Source organism: Miscanthus floridulus, chromosome 6 (genome assembly GCF_019320115.1).
Source record: "Miscanthus floridulus cultivar M001 chromosome 6, ASM1932011v1, whole genome shotgun sequence".
Taxonomy (NCBI): domain Eukaryota; kingdom Viridiplantae; phylum Streptophyta; class Magnoliopsida; order Poales; family Poaceae; genus Miscanthus; species Miscanthus floridulus.
The window spans coordinates 131,253,160-131,265,599 of NC_089585.1; the positions used below are offsets into that span (position 1 = coordinate 131,253,160).

Genomic DNA, 12,440 nt, shown 5'->3' on the forward strand with positions numbered 1-12,440 from the left:
GAGCGAGGCGGAGCCCGCCCTAAGAGGTCGGGCGAGACGGAGCCCGCGACCTCGGTGTCGGGTGAGGCGGAGCCCATCCCCAGAGGTCGGGCGAGGCGGATCGCACGACCTTAGGGTTGGGCGAGGCGGAGCTCGCGGCCTCGGTGTCGGGCGAGGCGGAGCCCACCCCCAGAGGTCGGGCGAGGCGGAGCCCACGGCCAGAGGTTGGGCGAGGCGGAGCCCGTGGCCTCGATGTTGGTTGGAGCTGTAGTCGCACCTTTGACTGTCTGGATGGATTAGCGTATAATGACCATTAGCATCTTCTCTTCGGGTACCCTAGTATTGGTCCCCGACAGAACTTGATCAAATTTAGAAAACTTGAAATTGCAATTTTCTTTTAGTATAAATTAAGGCGGGTGACGATGATTACTACGCTGGGTGGGCCGATTCCTGATCTCCTTTAAGCCTTTCCGAGTCCATCAGACCTCCGGGCTCGGCTTATGACATCTGCGGCCCGTATTCAACCTGGGCAGCATCTGTGTGACAGCCCAGCAACGGTCCCGGCCCACAAGGCGACAACGCTGCTCTCCCTTCGCAGGACCGTCCCACTCCTTCCTCGGAACCAAACAACGCCGGCTGGACGTCCGGTCACTCTAGCGATGGTGGAGATCGCCGGCGACGAGGCCCCAACGCCTCCTCCTCCTCCTATCTCCGGCGAAGTCTCCAGACACCCGTCTACTTCTACTCCTGCCTCTTCGGGCAGCAACAAGCCGCCGTTGCGCACGACGAAGCCTGGCGTGAAGCGCCTCATTCTCACCGCCTCCGTCCTCCTCTCCTTTCTCGTCGGTACTACCCACGACCTCCCCTATGCTATGGCTAGTGTTTTTGTGCACATCTCTGTATAACTCGCTTACTTCTCTGTATCTCTCTCTTTAGGACTGCCCTTCCTGCTGAAATCTACCAAGATCCATCGTTCGCCGCTGCCTTCGGACGCAATTACGGCACTCGCCCACCGCCTCCACTCCACTCCACCCTCCTTCCCATGCGGCCTCCACGCGGTCTTCCTCCGCTCGGTTCCCAATCGCTATGATGCCTCCCTCACCCATCGCCTTGAGCAATCGATTTCGGCCCAGCTCCAGCTTCTCCCAGCCACTTCTACTGCCGGTAATGTCTCGGTATCAGTCACCGTTGAGTCGGCTGGTGGATGCTCCAGCAGCAGTAGCAACATTGACTCAGGTTGGCAGTGTGGCACTGTGACCAGTGCAGACCTGGTGATTGACGATGAGGTGTTCGATGAATTGCTGCACTCAGCTTTAGGCAGCGCAGAGGGGATGGGTCTAGGGTTTACACGGTTGTGGTTGTGGAGGTTGATGACGCAGAGGGTATGAGGGTTGTCGTTGGGAAGCACCGACATGCTTGGGTGGTTGGAAAGGCTGATGAGGTTAAGGCTGTCTCAGTTATTGGCAAGGTATTTGCCAAGTATTTCATGAATGGGGGTATTGAGGAGGGTGAGGCAGGCATTGGGAAAGGCGAGTTCATGCCAGTTGGTTCAGATGGAAATGTTGTTCTATCCTTTAGCTTGTTGAATGCTGATCCAAGTGATTGGGTGTATGATTGGTAAGAACAAAATTCGCAACTCTGCTATACTTCTTTAGTTCTGTTGTTCCTTTATTGTTGTGCTAATATTCCCTTCCGTATCAAATTGCTATAAAGATTCAAATTTTTATGTTCTATGTTAGTTGTTTAAGTACAAGTAACGTACAACATATTACATATTAGACTGCATCAAGAAAATACTTGTGCAAAACATTCATTTATCTAGACAATGGTGATATGGTATATTTCTTATTTACATCAGTTAGCTGTCCTGTAGGCTATGTTTAGCTTCCTGCAAAAATGAGACCTATTTTCCTTTGCTGCTGCTGCTGTTGGAATTTTCGCACTTAGGCATTCTACATGCAGGGATTTTGAAAAGATTGGTGAGAGGATGTTGAATCCTGTGGTTGAGGCACTGCGACCAATTGCAGAAATCAATATAGAAAGTCAGGTGCTAATTTGCATTAAATTAAGCTACCTTCTTCCATTTCTTATGAAAATCATGATATTCCTTTTTGTTTAATATTGTCAATTTTAATAAATAATAATCCTATCACTTCGTTTCAGGTTTTATACCACACTCCTAAGTCGTCCTATGCTTATTCTGATGATAAACTGGGTGGCAATGTCCTTAGTATGGAAGACATTCCTTTCTTTGTATGTGTCTGACTTGTCTTGTTGAAACCATTTGCTCTTGATTGTACTACATTCTATCGATAGCTTGCCACAATCATCTATAGTTGTTAACTGCGAGCTCCAAAAATTTAATCGCTCCATGAAAAATATGACGTTGACAGGTAAACTCAAATGAGTGGCACTTGGATACATCAATTTCAGCTACAGTTTGATCAAAAGTTCTTCAATTTGTGGTGTATGTTCCTTGGATCAAACTTGATTGTTAACCTCTGTTTTTTTTGTTGTACATTAAACTTTTTTTGAAACTGTACATTAAACTTTACTCAAGTGTCAAAACCATGATGTAATATAATTTGTTCTCTTAAACAAATTTTCTTTCTTTTTTTTTTACCATCACATCATCATTTTCCTTTGTTAAACTTCTGGCAGATATAATGTGTCCATGATGTTTGTTTTTTCTTTGGACCGATGAAAGCCTAAGACCACAACCCGTTACAGAAAATGTCATGTTTTCCCTATATTTCTGATTTTTAAAGTGTCAAGTGCGCGCGGATAAAAACATCACCTTGATGGTTCATTTATCAAGTTTGCTTATTACTTGTATTTTGTAAACAATCCAAAATGCCAGACCAACACCAAAAGCTAATTAAACCATTACAAGCAAGAGAGAACTAAACCAAGATAAAAGTTTACTATTAGAGTACAAATGTTTCTCAATGCTCTGCTAAACCGTTTATTCAATAATCATCAGATACATTCCAGCTGCAAGGGAATGCCCATTATATTTACAACTTCCTGACGGCAGGCTTTCAAAAACTAATGCATTTATATCCCCAGTAAGTGGTACTATACCTAGCTGTAAAAAAACTACCTTCTTTCTGTTACCCATCTTGCTATTTACTTGACAGCATTATTTTGTTACATAGATGTGGGGAGGTGTTCTTATCTGGAACCCACCGGACTGCTCACTTGATTGCAAGAAGACTCATGGTACCCGGAAGAAAATGTCATCTCAGGTATGGATTTTATCATTTTATTGCCTCTTTGATATCCTGGCATGTTCATATGCAAAGGTCACCCTTTCAAGTCTTCAAATACCCTTTTTGCAAAAGCATTATTTGTTGAGACGCCTATATGAAACAGGAACTTATGGAGACCCTCGAAATCTTCATTGGACAACTAAGGCAGTTGTTTGGTCTGAAACCATCTTATCTCTCACAAGATATGGACGTGCCAACTAAATTTGTAGTTAGTGAAAAGGGGTTCACAGAATGGTAAATATTTTCTCAACTGGCTTATTATATTTAGCACAGTACAAAAATCATCTTTCTATGGTGAAGCATAATATCACACGATCTGTAATTTCTATCCCATATTCATTGCCCCATGGGACAACATTTGGTGATAATTATTATCGTTCTGATTACACACTCTGCATATTCTCAAACTGTCAGTACTATAGTTGCATCACATTGCTTGTACCAATACATTGTAGAATGGGACCATCTCACCCTTTGAACATTGAGTGTTAGATCGATCAGAGTGAACCGGGCCTTCACCAAAGGTAGATGATGTCAATGTCTAGATGTTCTAGCAGTTCATTGTGAACACAACTGTTGACAGTTGCAAATCATATGTTTGATGGTATGCATCCACAAACAAGTCTGATTGTCCCATAAGGTTGATTTTTGAACTTTTCAAATTCTAAGTCCCTGCACCCAAGAAACGAACATCTAAAGCTCTACAACAACAATAATGATCATTTTGTGTTTCTTACTCCCGCCTCTCTTTTTCCCTCGCAGGGAGTTAGATTTATTATATCGACACCATGCACGTTCCAGTCTGCTGTCATGCCTCACCACGTTGGAGTCTCTATCCAGTCTGGTAGCCCATCTGAAACCAGTGGTTAATGATATACAAAAGGCTGATCTGCACACGGGCGTCACTAATGTTATTATGTGGCCAGGTCCTCTCTCTCCCTAGAATGATTGTCATGGATGAAATTGGAAGACAGGTTCTACCTTCTACCACTCTTGCTAGATGGGAGCCCATTGATCTGTAAAGTAGTTTTATCTTTGTTTTGGTTATGCACAGTTAAAGCAAAAGTAGTTACATTCAGATAATATGTTTGTTTAAATATTTCACTGAACCTGCATCATATATGTATCCTATGTGTTGTTGTATCTTACCTTGTACTTAAAACACTTGTGCATGGGTTGATCTAATTGTTTACGATTTTGATTATAGCATATGATCAGTTAATAGCGAGCTTAAGCTGTGTTATTGTATCTTACCTTGTACTTGAAACACTTATGCATGGGTTGATCTGATTGTTTACGATTTTGATTATAGCATATGATTAGTTAATAGCAAGCTTAAGCTTGTTACAACCATTTTCATTTTCTTTTCCAGGTTGAGCTTTCTCTTGAAGCTGCAAATTTAGCTCAGGGAAATGCAACTCTAGGAATAAGTGACTCTTCAGCAGGCAAGTTGACCATAATTTGTTCCTTATAATGTCCTTGCACTTTTATGAACATTTGCTGAGAATTGTGCTGATGTACAGTATATGCAACAAGAGCTAGGGCATTGGCTGAGGATGCATTTTTCCATCCATCCATTATGTCAATCAGTTATGCTTCAATTGAACACTATTTCGCCATTTAGGCCTCGTTTAGATGCTGAAAAAATTTCAACCCGATGAATAGTACCACTTTCGTCTTATTTGACAAATATTGTCCAATCGTGGACCAACTAGGCTCAAAAGATTCATCTCGTGATTTCCAACTAAACTGTGTAATTAGTTATTTTTTTTACCTACATTTAATACTCCATGCAAGCGGCTAAAAATTGATGTGATGGAGAGAGAGTGAAAAAACTAGGAATTTTGGTGGCATCTAAACAAGGCCTTACATGGTCAGTATACTATTGCAGACTTGTGTCAGCTTTCCAAACTTTTATGATGGTGCTCATAATTTTCTTTAATCCTGAAAGTAAAGTAAAAAAACCCTAGTTATCATTCGATTCTTCAATCATCTATTTTAAAATCTCAGAATATAGCTTACCAATCTGCAACACATTTTGTCAAACTATAGAGTAGCGAGATGACAACTGTATAGCATACATCAAAACCCATGTGCATGTTAATCAGTACTACATTGAAAAGGAATTCCTATTGAAAACTCCATACTTTCTGCAGCCATTTTCGCACCAGTTTCCTTGCATGTGCTTCTGGCGGCAATCAAAGAGCTAAAACATTACAAGGCAGAGCGAGCAAAATATTCTGCATTTCTTGCTTCCCAGGCGACATCCTCCTGATCTGGTGGTGATTAGCACGGATTTGCATCAGAAAAATCTGAACATTTATATGAAGCTGATGGTCGCTATTGGTACTGCACATAGTGGAGAGCGTGCAGCACTGCAGCGTCACTTGTTCTGATGCTCACGGAAATGGTTAGGATGTCCAGCTGATGTCAGGCAGAGAGCTATACTTATCATGGGGTTAAGTGCTTGTAAAGCTAGCGGCATGCTGTAACATAGTCAAAATTTCTACCACTTGAAAAGTTCTTGTAACCCAAATTTTGTTCTTATGTACCTCATACGGTCATGCCTACTCACAAGTCGTATCAAAGGATTTTATTTTTCAATTTAAAAAGAACGCATATTAAGAATCCAGATCGAAGTTGCGATGGTTAAAGCATTGCTGCGAAATCAGAGCGTCTGACAACTGAACAAACCTGTGTTGCTTTAAGTATTATTAGTAGTATTATTAGGACATTTAGTTTAACAGTTTCAATCATGCAAGTCAGCTCCAAATTTAGCCAACAATAACACAGTGCTTCAAGCTCAGGGAAACGCAAACTGAACAACTTATTTCTTGATACGGTTGAGTTTTGCAATATTTAAAAATCATATGGAGTCTTAATTGCCACAAATACTTCCCTATAATTCAGTACTTGAATGGTGCAGTCAAAATAGGATCTTGGAATTCAAAGGAACTTGTTCAGGTATTCATCCACGGTAGTGTACTTGACATCAGGGTAAAGGTCAGTGGCTTCAACTCCAAAGAAAGGGTCAATCTCAAAGTTGGTGTGGTCCCCCTTCACCCACCCAGAATGGCTGATTGACAGCGCTCTGTTCAATGGAATTGGAGACTCTGCAACAGATCAGAGGGTAAAAAATGAGGACAAAAGTTTTACTGTTGTAAGGCTCGAAACAGATAAATGAGGACAAAAGTTGAGCCTGCTATTTTTAGACCTTGAATCTTCTTCAAGACATCGTCTTCTGGAATGTACACCCTTTGAAATGTCTTCCCAACTTTCTTCTCCCAGAGTGAGATAAGCTCATTGTGAGATAAGATGTTGCTTGGTGGCCTCAGATATAGGATCTTATTCAGGGTTCTTGGATCATCTACAGCTTTTATTGTGTAGGTGCCAACATCCTCTTCTGTTCCAAATATTGCTATTGTCCACACAAACAATATATAAATTAACGAAAGTGTATTCATATCTTCCTTAGTTCCTTTCATTGTAATTTGTATACCCTACAAGTACATATTGCTTTGATTGTACGACCCACAAAAAGGTAAGCTAGTACCCTAGCCAACAAATTGTAATTAGTCTTACCTTTCACATTTCCATCACCTAAGATGAGAACCTTATCTATTGGAAGGCCTGTAACCCCAATCTGTCCAACAGCTGGCAAGAAACGACCAGCAAAGAAGTTGGAGGATATATACGTGTAGGGGATCCCCTCGGCCTCTACGGCACGCCTTATACTAGCTTTGGCAGCAAACACCGATTTTGCAGGTTCAACCGCATGCACATGATCTACATCATTCCCAAACTCCGATGGAAAGAACCTCTGGAAAATACTGCAACATTACACAGTAGCATATACAAAAGCAAACCTTCAACATTTACACAATATATTTGGATTTAAATCAGTGAAGCTTGTGAAGCCAAAAGGCAAGGACTGCCTGGTGGTCAAAAGAAACAAATAGGAATGCTCAACACGATCTCAGAGAAACAAATAAAAAAATCAATTAGCTTGCATTTCAGAGCTTTCATTTTTCCTGCGTGGAGTTGGAAGACGACGAAAGAGACAAATATACATAATCGTAACATTAAAATGTCCACAACAAACTAAAAGATATACACAAATGACATTTTCCATTGAGGTACAGTAAGTTACCTTTATGTTTCCAGCATCTTTTATTGCTGAGATAATGCGGGTTTGATCTGGCAGCTGTGCATAACCCACCGCCGAGATCACAACATCTGCAGATTCTATTGCCACCACCAAGCTCTCATGGTTGTACAGATCCCCCTGATGATGTGGCATAAATTTATCAATTACAACTCTGTGGAATCAAACGTATCATTATAGTGACGATAACACATAGAATGATTATTGTACTTATTAGCATTACATTGATTGATTTTAATACATGTAGCAAAGATAGCTGCATCCGTGTAAAATATAAACCAGTGGCAGTTCAAAAATCAGCAAATAGATACGTGTACCACCGACCTTTACCAGAGCTATGGCCCACACAAGTTACCAAATCTCAAGTTTTGTCCCATTACAAATTAGATACTTAATACTGAGAATTATTATTCAGTAGCATTAATGCTCTGAATCTGAGCTAAGGTCAGTATAGTATGCAAAGGGACTAATATATGATGGTGATTCGATCAGGAATGGTAACGCAAACGTAAATAGAACACTGTGGTAACGTTAACAAAGCATCTTAAAACAGACTTTGTTTGTTTCACTTGCTGTAACAGTAATGGGAAAGCTGGAAGCAATCTCTAGAGAGAACGCTGTGATGGCCTGATGGGAGTTGTCAACGCTGTCAATTATCTGATGGCCTAAGATTCTGGACCACATCGATGGCTTCCCATGGGCACAGATGTCGCAGGGCACAGAGTCAAGGACACCAGCTAAGGCGGAGCCGCAGAGCGGGTTGACGGGAGACGATCGCGATCTGATCGATTACGCTGGGGAGAGAGTGGTAATAGCTTTGTATAGGCCGGTATCTGATAACTGTGGGACTTGATCACGGGAGGGCTGAAACAAACAAGTAGTAAAGGAATCTGTTATCGTCCGTAACCAAATCATGTTACAGTTTCCTCAACCAAACACTTTGGTACAATTTTGACCAAGGCATGCGTGTCGGGCGGCGGACAGAGAAGCACAGAACCACCGTCACCAAGGCACGCGTGAGGAAGCAGGCAACCAGCGACGATGCTTTGTAGCTCCCCGCGCCCCTGTGTGACCTGACACAACGCTTAGCGGATAGGCCAGCGCTCCAGCAGCTGGAGCAGCCGCCGACATCGACGACGCCCAATAGCTGTTTGACGAAATGCTTCCAAGGCAAGCCGTTCACCAAACCAACACTAGGCCCAGACGTCCTTGACCCCAGAGACCTATAACAAGGTGGAAACTTTATCCTTGGCCATATCTTGCTTGTGTTCTCAATTTCAAATCTTCTATCTAGATTTTCCCAATCTAATTTGAACGTAGACGTTGCAGCCGGAATGAGCACAGAAGCAACTTCTCAAACTCTCAACCAAATCAAGGATGCAAAGAAAATCGCCTTGACGCACTGGCGGCGTCAGTGGCAGCACGGTACCAAACCCCTTTCCCAACTTCCCTATGCCTTCTATGTTGTAGCTAAAGGATGTGCTGGTGAAGGAGCATGCGCTTGTTGCAATGACAGAGCTTGCCATGGAGCCGAGTAGGGTGATTAGTACCTGTGCTTTGATTTCATTTTTTGCACGCAAAAGGGGGCGATGCAAACCTGACGAATGGATTTTACAAGCATCCAATGCACAAGGATAATGCATGTCAAGAAAAGCCACATGCAAGCTTGATATCTCTAGGTGAAATTGTTACTGTCAAATGTTATTCAGGCTCAGTCCCAAATATTTTTCCCACCAAAAGGATCAGTAACATTGTTTAATCTGCTGACAGCTGCTAATTCCATTTAGCAGACTATCTTGAACTATTATGATTAATATAACCCATTGAAGCTTTACAAAGTTTCTTGGTTTAACTGAGCATTAGTTCAAAGGAAAGAGCACTAGAAAACCTATTGAAGTACAAATAGTATTAGGGATGCCATAGTATTAATTTTCTCAAGTGCTGCTGGACCTCGAGTTTGCAGATCTTATCCAACCAAATGAGATGCATAGCCTCACACAGCAGGTGAAATTGCTGTTCTCTTGTTAGTACGTTCTGAAATGAAATGATGCAACTGTGATATGTGGTTTGGTTCAGTTTCCGCTCAATTTGAGCTTAGGGAAAACATAAATCACTGGAAGGCTGATAAGTTGCGTATGTACATGGTCTCAGTCTATTACATATTTAATTAACAAAACACACAACAACCTGATGCTATCAAATTAGTTTAATATAAAGTTCATTTATTTAACTAAATCAATTGCAGGTTCTTGCCTTCAGGGAGAAGAATCCTATATTTTTTAGTCGTCAAATGAGAAACATGGAAAGAGAAGGTACTTCCATGTATAAATGCGATTATATTCTTAATATTTTAGTTCCGTATTTCAACTGTACTCTGTTGAATACAAATAATAGTGCCAAGTACAAAAAGAAACAATGTGTACTGCCTTAAAAAAGGCTGATTTATTCATACAGATGACCTCAATTTTGCAGCCCAGATCAAAATGAAATTTATATATTATTCTGGCTGACAAACCAGTGCCTCTAACACATCTAGTAATTACCAAGCATATTTGTTTCCATAGTAAATACATATCTTTTCATGGATTTTTAGCTTAAATTCAAACAAAACTACAGGGGTTAAGCTCCATTCATCCAACATGACGACCACGAGGACAACAACGTGCGCCATTGGCACGGGGCGAGGGTCCAACAAAAAAGGTACGATGCTGGTGCTGGTAGAATGTGCAAATCAATTCAATGAGGTTGTGGCAGTCCGTCATGCTGAACCTGAAGCGGGTGGTTCTACACACCCTGTTCTACTACAGCAGCATCACTACTACTGAGTGCCCCAATATAATGTTTCAATTGAGATTTTATTAAGATTAAAACTATCACTTCAACTTTAAATATTGAACCATGTATATAAGGTCATTCACTATCAGTCTATCACTCTTCTATTATGTAACACATATGATAAAATATATGCTCCTAAAACCATGATATAATACGTGTAACAACACCAATATTTAGCTTGATAATGTTTTCCTGTATATTCACTTATTCAGTATAGAGTATACTACTTTCCTGTCTATTTTTACAAAGATCCTTAACTACACTAACTTGATATGAGAAAGAAAACGTAACATAATGCTATCAACCTTACAAACTCCATTCTGAAACCCAATGGCAATTTGGTTGGAAGCAAGTTCATTCTAATTATATTAAATAGCCTCTACTTATATCAAATAGCCAATATCATCTTTATTCTCAACATAAGGTTTCTAATTTTCCATTTGCCAAAGCATGTTCAGTCTTCAGTTAAAGTGAACCCTGTGTTTTCTGATCGAAATTTATGAACATTATCAATATTTCCTACATGGAACCATAACCATCTGCACATCTAACAGTATACATAGTATGGCTGCCCTTCATGTGGCAAAACAGACAAACACAAATCCAAGGAATGGCGCCACTTACCTCATGAGCCTGTTACTTCGACCACTGACCAGGCGACGGTGAGAACAAGGAAATTAGCCAAAGAAGAGAACCATATTGTAGGCATGTTTTTTGAGCAAATTTGGCAGATTGCTTAGAGGTTTGCAACATATCCTAATTAAAGTCTCTTCCATTGATCCGCTCTACAAATTCTTTTGGTAAGCCTTAAAATTTTAATGCATGTTGGTTCTCTGTCGTTGTCTTTGTACGCTCAGAGTTTAGCATTTCCCATCAGTAAGTTCCCAACTTTGGTCCTATACTCCTATCAGTAGAACTAAAAATAGGCCATCTCAGTTGGATCCCTCTTCATTACAGATTAATCCAAAAGAAGTAGAAGCTTACAGATCCTTTTTACAGAATTTATCATTTGATTAATTTTTTTCATTATGTTTTGGTCTAAATTACTTCGTATCTATTTTATTTTCAGAATCTTGGTGTGCCACAACACATTGAATAAGGAATAGAAGATTAGAAGATGTTGAAGATATAATTATGATTGCTATTTTCAAAATGTGTTTATTTACTTATAACGAAGAAGTCTTACATCAGGTGAAATATTTGGTTGATCATCTGTATCATAGTCTCAACATATATGCGTCAAATTGTTGCTATCATTGAAAGTCATCTTAAGACCCATATTGGAATTATTATATAACACATCCTCTACCAGCGACCACTTTACTTTTTTGGGGATTAATTGTCATATAAGTAGACAGTGGCAATAGCACAAGAGAGCAAACACACACAACAAGAAGCTTCCCACGGATCAGCTCCCCAAATCCAACTGACATCCATGGGCTGGTGCCCTCTGAGGGGGCGTGGCAAAGCCGCGCGTCTTTCTAGTTTTGACCAAAGATTGCATCATCATGGACCGAGACACGCACAGAATCTAAGATCAAGAGAAAGGGGAAAGTAATGGAAACACGAGCAGTAAACCTTGACGAGGGTGACGCCGGCGTCCCGGAACCCCTGGAGGACGGCGGCCTTGGCAGGGTCGGCGGGCGCGGGGTCGCGGACGAGGACGTACGTGGGATGGCCCTCGCGGGCGCTGGCGGCGACGATGAACCGGCCGATGTAGCCCGTGCCGCCTATAACCAGCACCCGGCTCCGCTCCTTATGCCCCGCCGCTGACGACATGTCCGGTATAGGAGTGAAAAAGCGCGGTAGAACTCAAGAGCTAGGCGCGCGCTGCTCCCGCGAGGATTGGGTTGGATCGTAACCCCAGGCAGCCAGCAGTCCGGCCGAAAGACGGTGAGGGGCTGCTGAATTCTGCTCAAGAACCGGGAACATACATGCGGTGAATCTAACTCATCTTGCGATGCAAAAAAAAAACACTAAACAAATCTTCATTAATTATTAACAATAAAGGTGTGGGACTTTGTTTAGCGACATCTCTAAAAATTACGAGGCTGGCCGTCATAAATGCCATCGTGCGTCATGAGTTAGCAGATTTTGAAAATTTTCAAAGCATGTTAAGGCCCCGTTCGTTGGGCTAAATTTGACGTGTTCCGGCTAAATTGTTGCGAGAGAAAAATATTGTTCCGACT

The 12,440-nt window shown here is 41.5% G+C and overlaps 1 protein-coding gene and 1 pseudogene across 1 annotated transcript; one reads left to right on the plus strand and one right to left on the minus strand.

Annotated features, from left to right (window-relative positions):
* The first annotated feature begins 581 nt into the window (after window positions 1-581).
* On the plus strand, window positions 582-5,935 carry LOC136457001 (uncharacterized; annotated as a pseudogene).
* A 124-nt stretch (window positions 5,936-6,059) lies between these two features.
* Window positions 6,060-12,203, minus strand: LOC136457000 (phenylcoumaran benzylic ether reductase Pyrc5-like). The gene is made up of 5 exons (XM_066457035.1): window positions 11,830-12,203; window positions 7,402-7,536; window positions 6,834-7,071; window positions 6,466-6,669; window positions 6,060-6,364 (listed from the first exon to the last, which is right to left on the minus strand). Exons 1-5 carry the CDS (start codon window positions 12,028-12,030, stop codon window positions 6,198-6,200), a joined length of 945 nt encoding a protein of 314 aa, XP_066313132.1. The 5' UTR covers window positions 12,031-12,203; the 3' UTR covers window positions 6,060-6,197.
* Window positions 12,204-12,440: the final 237 nt, after the last annotated feature.